The following is a 19,480-nucleotide window of genomic DNA, read 5'->3' on the forward strand; positions in this document are numbered from 1 at the left end:
CAGGCCTCATTTCAAGTCCTCCTGAGTCAAGCTGCCTCCTGGCCTTAGCATGTGCCTTTCTCTCTGCCCAGACCCACTCCTCTTCATTTGATCAATTTCAACTCCTCCTTCACAACTCAACTGAAATGTTACTTCTCCCTTCTAGGACTTCCCCAAGGGACCTTAGGTTCCTTCATGTTTATCACAATTGTAATCACAACTAAATGTTTTAAGTTTTTAAATGTCTGCCTCCCTTACTAAGCTGTAAATTCCCCCAAGGCAAGGCTTATTAAAGGTGTCTCCAGTTCGCTGCTGGTCAAGGAACTCGGACAGGGTGAATCCCTAATGGACCATTGTCTAAGGCATGAATGAAACCTTTTTAATAGTGTCTCATTAGGAGGTTGGCCCGAGATTGCACAGCTGATTCAAGATTCGAACCCACGACATTCTGGCTTTGAAACCAAAGGTCTGACCACCGCACTGACTGTCCCTTCCTCTCCCGCAAAGCTGCAGCCAGAAGACAAGTGGTCTGGGAGTTGAGTTTAAGGAGCTGCAAGTCTATTTGCAGAGGGCCACATGCTGCAAGGAACTCGGCGCCGCGCGCAAAGCCCTCGGGCCCAGGGGAGGGGAGCATCCGTCACGTGTAACCAGCAGGGCCAGCCGTCGCCGCACCCCGGGGCAGGAATGCAGGCCCGCCCCCGTTCCCGAGCCAGCAAAACCGCGCTCTTCCTGAGGACTGACGTCAATGAAGGGGGCACCTCCGCGCGCGGCGCGAGGGCTGCCTGGGGCGGAGGGAAAGGGCCCGGGAGGACCCGCCCCTCTCTGCTGCTCCGCCGCTGATTGGACCTGGCGCACTCGGATTTCGAGGCCTTCGGAGAGAAGGGGGCTAGGTGGGACACGCCCCCCGCCCCTCTGCCGCCGCCGATTGGCTCACGGAGTCTCCGCGTTCGATTTTGGAAGGCTCGCGGGGCGCTCACACCAAAGCTCGGCAGAGGATTGGTTGTTCCCGAGCCAGGGAGCGCTTTCTCTGGGGGACCGCGGCTGTGACCGAGGTGGATCGCCTCAGGCGGCTAGGTACGTAGGTTCGGCAGCCTGGCTTGAGCTGCGGTGGAAGCGAGTGGGCGGGCCGTCAGAGCAGGGGTGTCTCCGGGACCCGAACTCCCAGGTCCACTTAGAGCCCGTCGTAGTGCGAAGCGGCCACGTCTGAGCCCCGGGGGCGGACCCGTGCTGGGGATATCGCCGTGTGACCTCGACCAGGATACCCCCTCCCAAGGTCTTGTCCTGTTGATGAACGCCGTCCGGTGCCTGTAAGCACCGTCGAGGCAGGAAGCCCAGAGCTGCGCCCGGCCTTTCGAAAGCCGTGCAAGGGGTTGGGGTGGGTGCATCTTAGCTGACCCCATCCCGATTTGAGGTCTGTCGGCTCTGCCCTTCAGCGTGGTGAGTAATCGCTCTAACTCCCCGCGGGGCGGTGGAGTGTCGAGGGCACAGAGGCTGGCTTGGGAGACCTGACTTTCGATCCCTGCGCCTTCCAAAACCCGCAGAAGCAGATAGCCCGTTTCAGAGCCTCCTGGGTCCTTCCTCCCCCAGAAGACTTCGTCAGCCATCCGACAGGAACAAAAACAGCAGTGGTTGAGAGCGTGGGCGCTGGGATCAGACTAGGGTTCCTATCCCAGCCTCATCACCTACCACCTGTGTGACTTTGGGAAGTTACTTAACCTTTCTGGGCTCAGCTTTCTCATCTGTAAAATGGGTGTAACAATAACAGTGCCTCCTCATAGGGGTGTTGTGAGGATTAAAGATATTACTCCTCAGAAAGTGCTGTTCTGCACTTGACAGGGAGCAAGCTGCCTCAATGGCAGCGATGATTTAAAAGTCCACAGATGAATCCATCTCCCTTTACTCTCTTCTCCCAAGAGTGAAGGTTCCTTTTGAGGGAGTTTCATGACAGTAGTGAGGATGAAAATGGCAATGATTCTATAGTCCCTGGTGGTTAAACAGCCGCTCTCCCTTGCATCATTCATTCACGACGTAATGTACTGGCATAGATGCTTTGGCATACTTTATCTCCCTATCCCCTAAGGGTTATTTATTCTCACCATTTTGATAATGTGCAAATTGAGGCAGGGGAAATCCGAGGCCTGCCAAGGTGCCCAGTTATCAGGGGCAGAGCCAGAATTCAGGGTTCTTGAACTCTTGAGTTATTCCTAGATCTAGCAGGAGTTTACTTCCAGGTCATATCTGAGAATTGATCTGGGGGAAGGGTCCATTTCCTTTCTTTACTTCCTGGGACACAGAAGTGGAGACCAACCTGTGTCCAGTTCTCTCCTGGCTGAGCTAGGCCCACAAGGCCATTTGGACTGAGCCTCCTGCTTGAAGGAGCCACTGATTTTGGCTGCTGTCCAGTGGCATGTCTGTGCAGGGAAGCAGGCCAAGGCCACAGGTGTTGATTTGGGCCTTGGGCCAGAGCCTCCAGTTCTTTTTCTAAAGAGGCCCTTGGCCTCTGATTACAGATTATTACCATCACCAGCATTATCTGAAGGGGGTGAGTGAGGGCCCAGTTGCCGCCCAGGTCATACAAGTGTGTTGTGCCTGTCATAGTTCCCAGTACCTCCCTGAGACTACAGAGAAAATGACTGTCTGAGCTGAGCTTCATACATTACAAAGAATGTTCAGTTGGGCACCATATTTATGTACTTCAAATTCAGTGCATGGTGAGTCACCTTTTAAATATATTTCTTTGTAAGAGCCCTGCAATTCATTTATTGCCTGTTTCAAAACAAGTTGAACTTCATTTTCAACATTTGATATTTACTTTGGGAGTTCATTTCTAAGCTAGTTTGGATCAAATTGAAGTATTTCACAATTAGTCTTTATGCATTTGCTCACAGACCCATACCTATTTTTTATGTCAGCTCTGAAATGAAAGATCCATTTATAATCTTTTAATAGAGCCGTGGTTTCATTTCCCAGTTTAAAAAACTGCCATTGTTCAAGTACACACTGATTTCCCTGGATTCAGGTCTTGTCCAGGAAGTTCGTGGGAAAGTAACACATTGAATAAGACAGGAAATTTTTTTCTGATAATAAAAGTGTTCTGATTCAGTTTTCTCAGAGTTTACCAGATAGTCCTCCGTGAAATCCACTGATTTCTATTCCCAGCCTCACTCTGCTATCTGAATCCCAGAGTGGGAGGCGGAGCCAGGAGTGAGGGGCCTCAAAATCTGGAGGTGCCAAGGCCTCTCGGGGTTCATGGAGGCTGTGGTTGAGGCTGGAGGCTCAGACTCTCCCTGATGGTTCCTCGTTGGTGTGTTTGTAACTCACTGTAGCTCTGTAACTGGCCTCTGGAGGCTAGAGGCTGGAAGCTAGAGACTAGAGGCAGGAGGCAGGGCCTTGCAGAGGTGGCTGGACCATCTGGGAGGTCAGGCTCCAAGCCACATCCTCCCTGAGGCAGATGCTGCTACTTGATCCCATTGCCATTCTCTCTGAAGGGAGGGTGAGATTGCCTGAGTCTAAGAGAAGAACTGTCACCCCTTCTCCCACCACCAAGATCAGTCTGGGAGTCTGCTCCAGGCTTGGCCATAGCCAGCCTAGGTCACTAGAATGCTTTAGAGCAGTGAGTTCTCTGTCTTCCACCAGACCCTAACCCCACAGCCCACAGCAGCGCAGCAGGGTCTGGCCTCCAGGGAAGACTGAGGAGGGCAGAAAAGGGAAGCTACTGGTGGGGAAGTTCCCTGGCACTGAATAAGCCAGACCTGTCCACACATGTTGCTCCTGGGCCCTGGCAGACAAGCAAACCCATCTCTGCTTCCCTATGGACCTAGCCTTGTCATGGAATCATTGACTCCCAACACCAGCACACACCCTTGGAGACCACAAGCACCAACCTGTCCTTTCAGATTTAAGAGGGAAACAGGCCCACAGAGGCCACGTGAAGTGCCTGAGACCTTTCAGCCCGGGAGTGGCAGAACTAGGGCTCGAACCTAGTCCTCTGACTCAGAAGCCAGTGCTCTGTGCACTGGGCCGGGTTGCAGTTCCAGATTCCTTTGGTGGAGGCTGGGGATCTTCCTCTTCAGAGGGCCACAGGTTCATGGCTTCAAGGCTGGGGCAGCCTGTCACCTGGTGAAGAGCTCTGGTGCTAGTGAAGACTAAAATAAATTCCACAGCCCCACTCCTGCCTGGCATGTGGGACATTCACTGTTCTTCCCTTTCCACTGGCAAGTTTCCCCGCTTTGTGAATTAGATAAGAATAGTGAAACAGTCCTCACAGAAATGATGGGAAGAACTGTGCTCTGAGCGGCCTGGCTGTGAGGGCAACTTGGTGGTTTAAAAGCTCGGGCTGCAGTCATTAAAATGAGGTTCTGGCTTTGGCTGAGCCAAAGATACGTATTTCAGCTACTCTTTAGTCCCCTTTGAATGGCAATGAGGATAACAGTGCCTGATTCCTAAGAACTGTTCTGAGGATGAAATGATACCATGCATGTCGCTGATTCGGAATAAACACCCCATAGTTAGCTTTTATTTCTCTTTATCAGCCTGAAAGTGTTATTTGGTTACTTGGTGACTGTTGTTGTCTGGTCACAGTATATTTATATCATCCAGCGCTGGGGGTTTAATTACCACACATATTAGGTCTTAACTGGATTCCCATAATTGTGCCTATGGAGAGGCAGATTTTAAAATTCCCATTTTCCAGATAACAGGTACTTTTTTTTTTTTTTTTTTTTGTGGGCCTCTCACTGTTGTGGCCTCTCCCGTTGCGGGGCACAGGCTCCGGACGCGCAGGCTCAGCGGCCATGGCTCACGGGCCCAGCCGCTCCGCGGCATGTGGGATCTTCCCGGACCGGGGCACGAACCCGTGTCCCCTGCATCGGCAGGCGGACTCTCAACCACTGCACCACCAGGGAAGCCCTAACTTTTTTTTTTTTGGCCACGCCGCGCAGCATGCGAGATCTTAGTTCCCTGACCAGGGATCGAACCCGCACCCCCTGCAGTGGAAGCGCAGAGTCTTAACTGCTGGAACACCAGGGAAGTCCCCCCAAAAGCACAATTTTTATGAAGTTAATTTATCTGACAGTCTTCTGAAGGTTTATTTTTGTTATTAAATCTTTTCAAAAGAGAGTGGGGTTCTTATGATAGAAGACCTAGAAACTGGGACAGGGTGAGTGTGGAAGTTACTGGAAGGAGGATGGCTACTGGGATGAGGAGGAGGGATGGCCAGGGCAAGGAGGGGGACAGTCATATCTGAGGAGTCTGAATGAGAAGGAGAGATGGCTCAGATTCTCAAGAGCATAAAAAGCAGGTGAGGGTAAGGGTTACTTCGGCAGGTGGGCTGAGGATGGATAGGAAACTGGTGATGCTCTTATTTATATGATTCTGTTGGGTTTTTTAAAATAAATTTATTTATTTATTTTTGGCTGCGCTGGGTCTTTGTTGCTGCACGCGGGCTTTCTCTAGTTGCAACGAGCAGGGGCTACTCTTCGTTGCGGTGCGCGGGCTTCTCATTGCGGTGGCTTCTCTTGTTGCGGAACACAGGCTCTAGGCGTGCGGGCTTCAGTAGTTGTGGCTCACGGGCTTAGTTGCTCCGCAGCATGTGGGATCTTCCCGGACCAGGGCTTGAATACGTGTCCTTTGCATTGGCAGGCAGATTCTTAACCACTGCGCCACCAGGGAAGTCCCTGATTCTGTTCTTCTGCACTTTTTACGGTGAGCATGTACATTTTTAATTTAAATATATTTTAAATTTGATTTCCCCCTTTGTAAGCCAGTTGCTGTTTGATAGGTATCTCTATAGCTGGCTGTGGAATGAGGTCTGACTTAGCAATCAGGCCTTCCTTGTTAGGCCCAGGACTGTGAAGGGTGAAGGGAGCACAGGCAGGCCTTCAGCTGGCTCAGGCCAGGCTGCTCAGAGGAAAAGGAGGGTCTACATTACACCCCTGACCCAAGTAAAAAAGTCAAGGATGACAAGAAGAGGGGCATTTGCATTTATTTAGCTCCGATTGGGGACCTGATACCACACTAGACCCATTTAATCCTCACAGTAATCCTGAGAATTGATTATTAGCCCCATTTTACAGTTAAGCAAACAGGCTCAGAGAGGTTGAGTAACTTGCTTAAGGTCACAGCCAGGACGGTGGCAGAGCTGGGCTTCAAACCCAACTCTGTGTAATGCCAAAGTCCTTGGTCTTCCTGGTCTCCAGTCTGTTTTCCAGTGCCATAGCTTTTTCAGGCTGTAGTGAAGATAAGGATAAAGTGGGTGAGCCTCTTATCCCTTTATCATTCAAAAACAACTGTCTAGAACTGAGGTAATTCAGTTTTCATTTCTTGCATGTGAGGAGGCAGGGGCGTTGAGCAGAGCCTAACTTTTATTGAACTTAGTATCGATTTCTGCCTCTGCCCTGATAGGATATTCTAACCCTGTAACCCCTTCTTGTGCCCCTACCTTTGCCTCTGTCATCCTTTGGACTGTGGTTAGATATGATTGGTCTATATCATACTGTGTTTACTAAATTATATGGACTAGGTTCATCCCCAGGGTCTTGAAAATAGAAAATGGGATGACTCTTCTCAATGTTGTAGATGGAAAAGCAAATGAGTGGTCTTAATGCTTTATGTGTCTTCACTCAGTCCTCATAGGAGCTCTACGAAGTAGGTACTAGTATGGCTAAGTTACACAGGAAGCAGATGAGGTGTGGAGGGTCACCCAGCCAGTAAGTGGTGCAGGCGGCCAGAAGCTGGATTCCCACCTGGGGAGCCCAAGTCCACAGCCCCTCTCTTACTTCTGTGCCACAGAGCTTAGGTCTCAGCATCAGAGTATTCTGGATTGTTCTTCAGTTTCCTCATCTGTGACATGAGGAGGTTAAAAAGTACCTACCTCATAGGGCTGTTGTGTTCATATTTCAGCGATGTTATGTGAATACAGCTCTTACAGTGAAGCCTGATACATAAGTGCTTAACACGTTTCAGCTGCCGCTGCTACGGGCGTTATCACTAGGACCCGGGCTCTGCGTGGACTCCACAGCCAGACAGACTTGGGTTCTACTTCTGGCTCTGCACTTACACATGGCTTTGTGCCTGCAAGAAAGTCATTTAACGTCTGGGGTGTGCTTCTTCATCTGTAAAGTGGAGATAAACAGTCCTCACCTTCTGTGACCATTAATACATACGTCAGGCACATAAGCACTTTATAGTAAAGTTTGACTGTCATCATCATTATTATTTCCCCAAGGTGCCCTGGGAAATTAGAGTGATTTTAAGTCAAGACTTCCTCCACTTCGGCTCCTGGAGAATAGAAACACCAGAAGCCCTCGCGTTAGTCAGGACCCCAGGGCTTGGGAAGGGCCCGCTGAGCTGCTGACATCCCTCCCTTTTCCTTCCTTGGCACGCAGGATGGGTACCCCCGCCTCTGTAGTGAGCGAGCCACCCCCCGGCCAGGCCCCGACAGAAGCCCGGGGCCGCAAGCAGGCCTCGGCCAACATCTTCCAGGATGCTGAGCTGCTGCAGATCCAGGGCCTGTTTCACCGCAGCGGGGACCAGCTGGCCGAGGAACGAGCGCAGGTCGTCTGGGAGTGTGCAGGGGACCACCGTGTGGCGGAGGCCTTGAAGAGGCTGCGCAGGAAGAGGCCCCCTCGGCAGAAGCCCCTGGGCCCCTCGCTACACCACTGCAGCCGGCTCAGGTAGGCCCCTGGGGCTGGAGGGCAGCGGGGAGGAGAGCACTGACACACCCACTCCACCCTTTCCCGGCTCTGGGGCCTGGAGCTGCTAACCTGGCCTCACCTCTACGTACCTACCACTGGGGTTGTCGTGAGGTCTACACAGCGCTTACTTACCACGTGGTTGACACTTAGAGGTTGCTCTTCCTACTGGAATCATCTATGACCCTAACCCTACTCCCATGGGAACGGGTGCCTGGGTCCTCTCAGGGCCACCTCATTTCTCAGGGATTCTCCACCAGGTGTGAGGGACTATGGTCTGGAAGAAAAAACAACCCTGTTTACCTGTTGCTGAACAGGTAACATTCAAAAGTAAGCCTGGTGAAAACCTTGGCTGTGGGATTACTAAGAAAATAGCATACGAGAGTACTGTAGAGACATCAAGGGTTAAAAACGGTTGAGAAACTTTACCTTAAACTTTCCCTAGTCCTCCACCTCTTTGCTTATTAGGTCACTGCCAGCTCAGGAACAGCAAGCCCCAAGAGATCGAGTTGAACCACATGGCCTAACCAATCGCTATGGGTTACACACTGGGCCCACAGTCAGAATATCAGATCCGAGCAGGCTTTGTGAGATCATCAGGTCCAGCGGCAGCAGATCAGCTTCATTGCTCATATTAGTTCCAATTGATTAGTAATCCCTACTGAAATCATCTTGAGATGGATACTTGCCCTCTGGTCTTGTATCAGGACAGATTAATGATGTCTGCCATGAGTACAGGATGAGGAAGATGGAGAAATGCTGAGTGTCACACCCCCTGACCTAGCCCCACTCTTTACAGAAGAGCAGTCTGAAAGCTTTGCCTTGTCATGCAGCTCTTTGGGCAGAGATGAGACCAGAGCCCTGGTCTCATTTGGCCCTGAACAATGTTTGTTTTGTTTTTTAGTATTTATTTATTTGGCTGCGTCGGGTCTTAGTTGCAGCATGTGGGATCTTTTAGTTGCGGCATGTGGGACCTTTAGTTGTGGCATGTGGGATCTAGTTCCCTGACCAGGGATCGAACCCGGACCCCCTGCATTGGGAGTGTGGAGTCTTAGCCACTGGACCACCAGGGAAGTCCCCCTGAACAACGTGTTTTAATAGTTCACCATGATCAAAATCTCTTCAGTCCCTGTACTGTCCTTCCTATTGATGTTGGCTTAACACACACTTGTTCCCTGCAGAATCACAGAGGCCCGCGCTCCACTGGCCGACCCACAGAGCAGTGCCACGGAGATGGCTTCCAGCGGGCAGTATCTGAACTCCAGGAGGACCAGTGCCAGGATCCACCGGAACTGGAGGAAGCCAGGTCCCACAAGCTACCTTCATCAGATCAGACACTGATCCGGGGACGGGGCTGGGAACAGCTCTCTCTTCCCCAGGATTCATAGGGACTTTTGCCAAAGGGTCTGGGGAGGCGAAGAAGGAAGAGAGTTGAAGCAGACAGCCCCACTGCTGCCACTGGCCCGCTCGAGTCAGAACAGGCCCGGAGGCTTCCACTGAGCTGTTATATGGGACCCATTCCTCACCAGATTGAGGAGAAACAGTGACCGTTCCTGCCTCAGCCCTTCTCAATTTAACACTATACCTGGGCTGCATGATATTCCCCTGGGAGTCAAGGACAGGCACTCAGACTCAGCATCTCACCACTCCTGCTACTGACCCTCCTACTACTACCGTAACCCGTCGTCCAGCAGCTTGTCCCACACCCCTGCCCCTTCAGGCCAGCACAAGGAAACCATAGTTGAAGTGGCAAAATAAAACCGTTCACATCAAGAGCTTTGTGAGTCTGTCACAGAAGGGGAAGATCCAGAATGGACACTCCAGAGCTGGGGGTGAGGCACTGGGCTCGCTGCAGAGAGGGAAGGAAGGAGAAAATAGGGCTGGCCTCCTTGACCAGAGGCTGTCAGACTGGGAGGCGAGATGGAAGCCTCTCCATAGGCAGTCCTGGTCCAAGATGAGGAGAGAGGGTTCTTGGCCCCTAGCCAGCTCTCGAAGGGGAGACTGTTACAGTCAGCCCTGCATGGCGGGCCGTGACCCTAGGCCGGATGAGTCTGCCGTCAGTGTAGTGGGCACCGGCTCCTCAGCTGGCTTCTGCATCCCTGTGGAGCAACCATCCTGAGGCAGCTCGACAGCTGCACCAATCGTGCCTTTTGCGTTACTGAGGCTTCCTGTAGCCTGAAAACCCTTGAGATGAGGATTTTTGACTACTATTCTAGCTTTGGCTCAAAAGAAGCCTACTATATGTTCATTAGCATCCAGCTCCCCTCACACCCATCCTATCTGCTTGATTATCCGTCACTTAAAGGAGCCAGGGTTCAAATTGCTCCAAGTGGGCAGTGATGCACACACAGAGCAGAGCTGCCCTCTTATGGCCAAAAAGAGAAGCCAGTCCACATTCATTACCCCAAACCTCTGGGAGAGATGGTTTTGTAATTTAGAATTTTTTTGGCTTTTAGAAAGGAGTTATTGCGAAAACTGTATAATCCCTATTGGGGAAACATCTCAGAACACTAATATTTCTGTAACAAATATTCACAGTAAAAGGGATACATGAGGGTTACAAATAGCTTTGCATCTGTGTAGGTGCAGGTCAGGTGTTGGTGTCAAATGAGTTATGAAAATATTTTGGGAAATGAGGACCTGTACCTTCCTCTGCTAGAGGAAAAGAGACTCAGGAGCCATATCTCAGTAACTCACTCCATGGCAACACAGGATTCTTTGTCCTTAAAATTGCCTCCTACCTTGTCTTCCTTCCACCAAAGAAAACTAGACAAGAAAGGTCAGAGTTGGACTTGTTATTCATACATCTGCGTTGATTTCAATGCGTCACATACAGTTTCTACAGTGCATTGTTGGAGGAACAGTGCAGAGGCAGCAGCACTACAGCCCAGCCTCTACTCCCTGACGCTGGGGACGGGGCCTGTGGCTGGCGGAGGGCCGGGCCCTGCCACGAGTGCCACCAGAAGCCTGCCCCGGCGCTCGGGGCCCTGGCTCTCCCAAAGCCCACATTCAAGGCAACCTGAGTACAGGCTTCAAGGAGAACGGATGTGGGCCAGGAAAGGAGGCCCCGTACTCTTTGGCCTGCCAGGACTGGGACCAGCTCCCTCCTACGTTGGACCCAGTTTCCTTCTCATCCCAGAGCTGGTCTGCCTGAGGACAGTGTGCAGATCGGCTCAGTGAGGGAAGCAACCGGGCTCTTTAGACTGCTCAGGCTCTCTCAACACCCAGGTGGGGGCTTCACCAACACGTTCGTACACAAAGACGTCTGGAGAGTTAAACACACCTGGGTCCCCTCCGGCCTCTGGGAGCCCTGCTGCTCCCATGTTCTCGCAAAAATGGTCCCCAAGGCCAGAGTCGGGGTCGGCTCAATGGGATTGTCAGGGCTGGGGCCAGCGGGGAGCTGTGCCTTGTCCACAGGGCATGCGTACCCAGCTCCAGAGACTCTTCCTGTCGGCGGGGTGGAAGCCCAGGATAAGCTGGCTCCTGGGGGCTGGACTAGAAGGGGCCCAGCCTGGCGCAGCTGACGAGGGAGCTGCATACCTCCTGCATGGCGGGAGCTAGGCAAGCAGAGGGAACACAGCCATAGTCCTTGCTCCCTTTCTTTGGTTGTTCTTCAAACCTTCGAGATAGTTTCTTTCCAAGGCTGATTGACCAATCGCAGGACGCCGGAAACTTGAAATGTCCAGTAGCACAGGGCTGCCCCACAGCCACGGGTGGCACCCTCTTTACTCCCGCCTGAGGCCATTCTTTGCTTTGGTGTAGAAAGGGCTCGGACAGCTGGTAAGGGGGACAGCTGAGGGAAGAGAGACATGGAAGCAAGAAGATGCACACTGGGCTGGGCAGCCACCGGGGGGCAGTGTGAAGGCCTCTCTCCTTAGGGCCCTGCCTTTCACAAGAAGCCGTGGAAAAACTGGCCTGGAACAAGTCGGGGAGCAAAGGGAAGCTGCCAACCAGGAGGCGGAACACAAGTCCTGTTACCTCCAACAAGCAGCAGTGGTAGCGGAAAAAGAAGTCCAAGGACCTAATATCCTGTCCTCTTATGTGCTGAGACCCACCCCAGAACCCTCACCGAGAGCCACTCCAGAACCCAGAACTGAAGCACTAACTCAAGAGTTGAGAACAAAACATCTAAAACAACAGGAACAAATTAGCAGACTGGGAGAGTTTGTTACCTTTGGCTATGGCCAAGGACTAAGGAAGCAAGGCTCGGATAAGTTCACCCATAGACCATTACAGTTCCCAGCATATACCCAGGTGGTATGGATCACATTTGCGTGCTGGGGAGTCAGCTTCCTCCCTCCTGCCTTTGCCTGAGTGACAAGCAACCTACAGGCCTGGACTAGAGGGGTTGGGTCCCCAGCAGGGAATGGAGCAGAGGTGATCTATACCATCCCTGTAAAACTGCTGGGAGTTCTACAGCAAAAGTCTCCCCACTGTGAGAATCGTGTCTGGAGTCAGCCTGTTGCACTGGTGGGAGGAGAAGGGGAAGAAGACTTGGCAGAAAACCAAAAGGAAGTGTGGCTCCTGTCTGTCCCAGCACTGCGAGTCACCTAGCTGCCTTGGTCCGTGGGGGTAAGGAACTGTGAGACACCTGGATGTCTAGGCCCATGCAAATTTAGGTCTGGATGAGAGGTTTTCTGCTATAAGAGGTTCTGGGATTCTGCCTGGGTTTTATATTTAAATTTGTATTTGTTTTTTTCTGATGCAGAATATAATGAGGAATAGCTACAGAGCAGGGTGTCAGGAAGGGAAGGGAGTTTCCCAGCCTTCCCCCAGGAGATGCTGGAATGGAGATGCTCCTTCCCAGGCATCTGGACTACTTGCACGGAGCGCCAGCCCCCACCACGCCAGCTCTCAGAAGAGCCCAACAGCACACACTGTCCTGATTGTGCTTCTCCCTGCGCTTGGGAAAGCTCTGAGGGGGTGGTGAGCAGAGAGGGAGGGCTCTTAAGGGCACTGATCTCCGCCGGCTTCTCTGGCTCTTCCTGCAACCTGCTCCCCAGGCTTTCTCCCAGGCCAAGTCTCAGACAATGTGCCTTTGTCTGCCTCGGGCTACCACCATGAAAAGAAGGGCTTCCGACTCTGAAAGCTCTGTGTGTAGGACTCGCTAGCAGATCGCTGGTGGGAACGGGCCGTCTCGACAATCACGGGTGGCATCTGGACGAGGTGCAGGGGACTCTTGTTGTCTTTCAGGGCCTGGGTCAGATTTAGGATCTGCAGTGGGAAAAATGAGATCAGTGAGGGCAAAGCCTAGGCATTCTGGTCTGCCTCTGAAGGGAGACCTGCAGATAGAGTGCTCCTATGAATCAAAACAAAAATAAACAATCCACTAATGGAAAATTGTACCAATAGGCTATTTACTAAAGTAAGAATATAAGTGGGCAATATACAGAAAATGGAAACCTCTCTACTCATTGAAAAAATACAAATGAAAACAAATACGTCCTATTTTTTTGCCCTTCTAGTTAGTAAAGATACAGAAGACGACGATGACGACTCAGCTGGGGAGAGCTCAGAGACGTGGCTGTGGGACTGGATCGTGGGACAGTTTTTCAGAAAGGCAAGTGGAACATAAAGGTTTAAAAGTGAACAGGCCCTCTGACTCAGCAACTCCATTTTTAAGGACTAAGGGAACAATCACTGACATGCACAAAACTCTTAGTTTCAATCAATACAGTGCAGTATTGTTTGTAACAGTGAAAATGATATAAATACCTGAGAGTATGGGATCAGCTAACAACTTAAGGGATTGGAAACAAGCAGTTAAAAAATATATTCTCTTGGCATGGAAAACTGATCACAATGTCTTAGATGGAAAAGAAAGGAGATAAGGAACCAGTATTATAGTGTGACCCCACCTTTATTTTCTTATCTACTTATCTACAGAGAAAAAAAGTCTGGAAGTTGGCAGTGATTATCTCTGGGTCAAGGAAGGTGACCTAGAGATAGGGTGATTTTTGTTTCTCCTTATTTTCTGATTTTCCTACAAAGACCATGTATTAAACCAAAAAAAGCCATTTCAGTTGAATTGTCCCTCTCATGCTGTCTTTTCATCATCTTTTTTTTAAATAAAATTTTTACTTTGGAATAATTTTATACTTACAGAAAAGTTACAAAGATAGTACAGACAGTTTCTATGTACCATTTACCCAATTTCTCCTAATTTTATCATCTTATATAACCGTGGTACATTTACCAAAACTAGGAAATCAACATTGGAACATTAGTATTAACCACACTCCAGGCTTAATTCGGATTTCATCAGCTTTTCCAGTACTGTCCTTTTTCTGTTCCAAGATGCCACAGTGCATTCAGCTCCTTTCCAGTTTTTGTCTGTATTTTACATGTATTTCAGATATGTGTCCAAAGGAACACATTTTCTTCCCCTTGTCAAAATCATAGTCACCGCCATTTATCTTCTCTGGTAGGACAGTACAAAAGCTGAAGTTGTCCTATGACAGCCTTCTTTATACCACTGGATGTTGAAGATTTTCACAGCCAGGCCAGACACATGGGAGGGGAAGCTAGGTGGCAGCCCCAAGTCACACAGGCCTCAAGCCATAAATATCCTTGGCCTACAAGGGCTGCCCCAAAAGAGGCAGAGATTCACCTGGAACAGAGGTCAGAAGTGAGAAGTCGATCCTACCAGTAATTAATTTCTTTTTTACTTCATTGTTTTGGTATTGCCAGCACCCTACACTGCTTCAAAGAGCCTTGAGTACAAGATCAGGCCAGAGAACTAAAAGGAGGTTCAAATGGAATTAGAGTGAATTGTGCAGGAGACCCGCCCAACTTAAGAGACAGGAGTTCACACCTGCCCTGGCTGGATCTCCCTGTGCTTTCTTTGGTTCTTCGGGTTAGAAGCCACCTTTCCAGCATGTTTAAGTCTTTGGGGTAAAATGTCAAACTGTCTACAACTTACTTTAAAAAGATTTGGCCAAAAACAAACAAACAAAATCTATCTATCTAGGGAGAGGGACAAATTATATAGATATATTAAAGAGAGAAATTATATAGATATATAGAGACAGATACTATTCAGATAGATAATATTTAGAGAAATAAGATAAAGCAAACGTGGCTAACTACATGTAACAATTGGTGAGTCTAGAAGACCCCACTCACTCTTTCAATTTTACTGAGGTTTGAAGTGTTTCAAATTAAAAAGTTGAAGAAAAATTTATAGCAGGCACATAATGCCTAAAAAGAAATACTGTCTTTGAAAATGTTATCTTAAGAAGCTTTCCCTCAGACTCTGCATTCTTTATCTAACTCCTGGTTAGAAGCCTTTATGGTGAGGAACAACTTCTATCACCCCACTCCATCTCTCTAGGAGTTCCTCATTCTTCACCTTTGACTCTGGGCCATTGTACAGCCCACTCTGTGATTACAGCTCAGGTAGGTAGAAGGTGGTGCCTTCCTTTCACCTGCATGCTAGGAGGAGGAGCTGGACGCTCATGGAACCTTATGGTTTCAGAGGGAGGCACTCTAGGTTGTAAGATGCCACAGGCCCTCAAAGGACATTAAGAGCACAAGTTGGAAAGAAAGCTAAGATTGCACTCTCTCAATCCACCCCGCCACCCTGCCTTTTGCTACTCTAGATAATGGTCCTAACTAAGTATCATGAGAGGAAGATTGCTATGATGTTGACAAGAGACTGGAGTTGGGAAGGGATTAGAGAAGAAACTACAATAGGGACAGAGGTACAGCCTACATAAACTTGAGAAGTTTGTTCCTTTATGCTGAGTTCCATAATACCAGACTACATCACATGGCTTTTAAGGTTTCTAAAAATTCTGCCAGCCTAACTGGGCCCTTACATTATTTGGGAAATGTAGGAAGACCATGTTATGGTATTCAGGCAGCTATAATAACTGCAGCTCTTAAAACCTGTCTGTCCCATTTCTAGAGAAAATGGGCTCGGTAAGCTCAAGAGTTGCTCTCACCAGCAGCCTTTTGCTAAATGGAAGAAAGAGGTAAATGTATAATTATGACCGAGAAAACCCTCTTGTCCTTCAAAGCTTCTGTATACAGAAGCTGTATACAAAATCATAATCAAAATAGCTAACCCAGGGCTTCCCTGGCGGCGCAGTGGTTGAGAGTCCGCCTGCCGATGCAGGGGACACAGGTTCGTGCCCCGGTCCGGGAAGATCCCACATGCCGCGGAGCGGCTGGGCCCGTGAGCCATGGCCACTGAGCCTGCGCGTCCGGAGCCTGTGCTCCGCGATGGGAGAGGCCGCAGCAGTGAGAGGCCCGCATACCGCAAAAAAAAAAAAAAAAAGCTAACCCATATTGAGTACTTCAGTACACCAGCACTACTCAACTGTTTTCAGTGATTTATCTCATAATAACCCAAGGAGGAAGGTGCTATTATTAATCCCATGTTACAGATGGAGAAACTAAAAGAAGGAGAGATTAAGTAACTCGACCAAGACCTCATGGCTAGTAAATGGCAGAGCCAGGATTCAAACCAGGCACTCTGACCAGTTTGTGCCCTAACCACTGAGCCATCCCAGCGATCTTTAAAACTTCAAAGTGATAAGCAGAATGTCAGTGTCCTACAGAGTTTTTAGACAATTTTCAAGCTATTCTTTACTATGCTTTGGAAGGTCAACAACACCCTGGGGGTTTCCTTGGTTCTCTTTGAAGGTGAAGTGGAGAAAAAAGAAATAATATGGCTTGTAACTATAACAACAAAAATTATAACCATGACCAGCATCTGAGTGCTTACCATGTGCCAGGCATTGTTTTTACTAAACACTTGATACACATTATCTTATGTAATCCTCTGGCCAACTATGCAAAGTATGATTACTGTCCCATTTTATAAACAAGGAAGCAGAGACTCCTGCCCAAGGCCATAGTGCTGGGAATGGTGAAGCAGCAGTCTGACTCCGGAGCCTAGCTCTTAACCACCGAGGCATATGGCTGCCTAGCGCAACTTGAGGACACAGACCACCAGGTAAATTTACCAATGAACTATCCAGCAAGTGGCACAGAGCTAAGCACATAGTAAGTGCTTCACCAAGCACCAGATACCATGGAAGAGGTGGGAGATTTGGGATGGCTACCTTTCCTCTCAGGTGTTAACAGAGAGTTACAAATATGTATGGCATAGACTAAGATGGGTTTAAAATACAAGCTTTACACATTTACTCAACGTGAGCATAAAACCCTCTCAGAGGGATCCCAGGGATGACACCAGGAGGATGTCCCAGGCTTACCTGACCCCGCATGACAGCAATCTGCTTATGGAACTGGCCCCTATCGAAACCAGGATCTTTCTGCAAAAGAAGGGCAGAAGGAGATGGAACCTGCATGAATCCCTCAGAAGAACCCGTTTTCCTCCCCCAGTTAGAAACTTTCTAATAAAGAGAACCTACATGAAGTTTCAGAGACTTAGTGAAATTAACCACCACCCCAAGAACTCCCTGTTTCACAGATGGGGAAATAGAGAACAGGTAACTCTTTTGTCCTCAGTCTCATTATTAACGCTAGAGAACTCCAGGTGCTAGTGCTCCATTTGAAAATGAGAGCTCTGCAGATACACTGCAGCCACATGACACAAAGCACACAGACCAGTGTGATTCATCACAGCTGCCAATTTTTTTTTCAAACCAACTCAAACCAGGTCTTGCTGTCCACAGGGGGAATCTTGCTCTCCATTGGCTAACACAAGCCAGAAGGGTGTTTCCATTCTCTGTTGGCTTGTATCAGGACCAATTAGAAAAACCACTGGAATTCCTTCTTCTATATGGTTATAAGGCTGAGGTTCCCAGGGCTAACCTTGAAGAGTTCATATAGGTCCTCCTCCAAGTCCTTGACGAAGTTAGGGTCTGATATCTTCGGAAGAATCAGATCTTTGATCTCCTGAGAGAATGGGACTTTTGCCTGGGGCAACCAGGCCCAGTAAAAAGGATCTGAAAAGAGGAAAAGTCAAAAGCAAAGCTGGTGTTGAAAAAAATCCCTGCCCATCTATGTCCTCCACCTATCAGAGCACTGGCAAAAGTAGGATACCACTCTTATTTGAAACACAACAGAAAATAAAAGTTATAGGGGCTGTTAACCCTAAAGGTTACACAGTAAGTGGAGAAACTGGGCTTCAAACCCAGGTCTGCCTAATCCCTGAGCCTGTGCTCTTTCCCAGACATTATATGACTTTCCAAGATGTCAGCCTATCTAGAAGCAATTACTTGCCACCAAAACATTGAGATGCTCCTTCTGAAAAGACAGACAAGTACTGCAAAGGGACTAGTGACCCTCTACTTGTATTTTTCCCTTTCTAAAGGTTTCTCAGTTATAATGGGGGCAGGGGCTGGCTTCTAGAATGTCAACATGGAAGACAGAACACTGACAGCAGCTTGTATTTAGAAACACAAATAGAATAAATTATGATAAGACAGTCCTCAGAATAAGAAAAATGTAAAGCAGAGATGCAAAAACTCAACTCTGTGCTTCAAATGGGAATAATGTAAGGTAAAAATTATAATAATAGCTTACATTATGGAGTAGTTGCCATGTGCCAGCCATTGTGCTCAAGTGCATGAGCTGCATTATTTCATTAATTCTTAGAACAATCCTGTGATAGAGGAATTACTATCTTCATTGCACACATAAGAAAACTGAGACTGAGCAAGAGAAGAGCCAGACCATAGCCGTCTTGAGACTTACACGCCCTCCAGGAGTCAGGATGTTTCAGGGGGAAAGCCAGCCCATTGTCTATGGCAGCCACCTTGATAACAGGCTCCTTCACCACCACCCAGTCTGTGTCCTGAAGAGCAAGGGAAGACTAAATATTTATAGAGTCCCACCTGCCCCAGGCCCTTTAAAGTAGTAGCAAAGCCTCCCATCTCAACCTCCTCAGGCATCAGTCCTTACTCAACCTCTGAACTGGTTTCCATATTGTTACCTGAGTTAATACATTCATGGCACTTTGACTTGGCTAATTCAAGGTTCCCGGAGTCCCTTTCTTATCTTAGAAAAGGTGCCCTTCCCCAAGAGTTGCCACAGTCCTTGGTAACATGGGAAATGACAATAACAAAAGATAACTATAAGCCATTTCTCCTAGGGAAAGGCAGTGAGAATCCTGCGAGTATAAAAAAAAAGTCAGTTATCAGTCAGCCAAGGTCCTTTCGTGTGGACCTTGACTCAGATGCCACTTCAGTGGTGGTGACCACATTTTCCAGTAAGATAATGGAACCATGGAAGATAACAGCTGGCTGCTCTTGCATAAGGGAGTCTGTTCCCCTGCTTCAGTGATACATTAAAGGGAAAAGGACGAGAGCTGAATGCAGAGAGAGTGGAGCAGACTGCCTGTGACAGCAGCCCATGTCAGACATTCCATGACTGTCTACTTGGCTCCATGTTCAGGTTAACTAGTGCCACCACAGGAACAGGGCATGTGGGTCCAGGATACCTGCATCAGAATCCTCTGGGATACCTTATTTAAGGTGTGAAATCCTCAGTTTTACCCCAGACCTAATGGAGGAAAGGCTTGTACTTATCTTACGGAAAAACCCGAGTGAACTTTTTGGCCAACCCAGTAAAATCTGTACTTTTTTTTGTGGCCACTCTGCACAGTGTGTAGTATCTTAGTTCCCCAACCAGGGAGTGAACCCGCACCCCCTGCACTGGAAGCACAGAGTCCTAACCACTGGACCGCCAGGGAAGTCCCCTGAATCTGTACTATTTTTAGTAAGCTCTTCAGGCGATTCTGATGTACAGAATTTGAGAACCACTATTACAAAAGGAGGTAAAAACACTATGAGGATGTGTTAACTAACCTTATTGTGGTAAACATTTTGCAATAT

The 19,480-nt window shown here is 48.8% G+C and overlaps 2 protein-coding genes across 3 annotated transcripts in view; one reads left to right on the forward strand and one right to left on the reverse strand.

The window, feature by feature from the left end:
* The first annotated feature begins 927 nt into the window (after window positions 1-927).
* AVPI1 (arginine vasopressin induced 1) lies at window positions 928-9,443 on the forward strand. Its single transcript, XM_060101334.1, has 4 exons — window positions 928-1,053; window positions 5,620-5,682; window positions 7,365-7,652; window positions 8,852-9,443. Exons 3-4 carry the CDS (start codon window positions 7,366-7,368, stop codon window positions 9,009-9,011), a joined length of 447 nt encoding a protein of 148 aa, XP_059957317.1. The 5' UTR covers window positions 928-1,053; window positions 5,620-5,682; window position 7,365; the 3' UTR covers window positions 9,012-9,443.
* Window positions 9,444-10,094: 651 nt separating this feature from the next.
* PI4K2A (phosphatidylinositol 4-kinase type 2 alpha) overlaps window positions 10,095-19,480 on the reverse strand; it is a 28,614-nt gene continuing 19,228 nt past the window's right edge. The window contains exons 6-9 of one of the 2 annotated variants that reach the window (XM_060101311.1): window positions 18,342-18,441; window positions 17,457-17,590; window positions 16,895-16,954; window positions 10,095-12,884 (exon numbers count right to left, since the gene is read on the reverse strand). In XM_060101311.1, the coding sequence (XP_059957294.1) occupies window positions 12,723-12,884; window positions 16,895-16,954; window positions 17,457-17,590; window positions 18,342-18,441 (456 nt within the window). In that variant the 3' untranslated portion in view covers window positions 10,095-12,722. Of the gene's footprint in view, window positions 12,885-12,913; window positions 14,281-16,894; window positions 16,955-17,456; window positions 17,591-18,341; window positions 18,442-19,480 lie in introns of those variants that run through there. The other variant, XM_060101321.1, reaches the window with a different exon arrangement.

This window comes from Mesoplodon densirostris, chromosome 1 (assembly GCF_025265405.1).
Source record: "Mesoplodon densirostris isolate mMesDen1 chromosome 1, mMesDen1 primary haplotype, whole genome shotgun sequence".
Taxonomy (NCBI): Eukaryota; Metazoa; Chordata; class Mammalia; order Artiodactyla; family Ziphiidae; genus Mesoplodon; species Mesoplodon densirostris.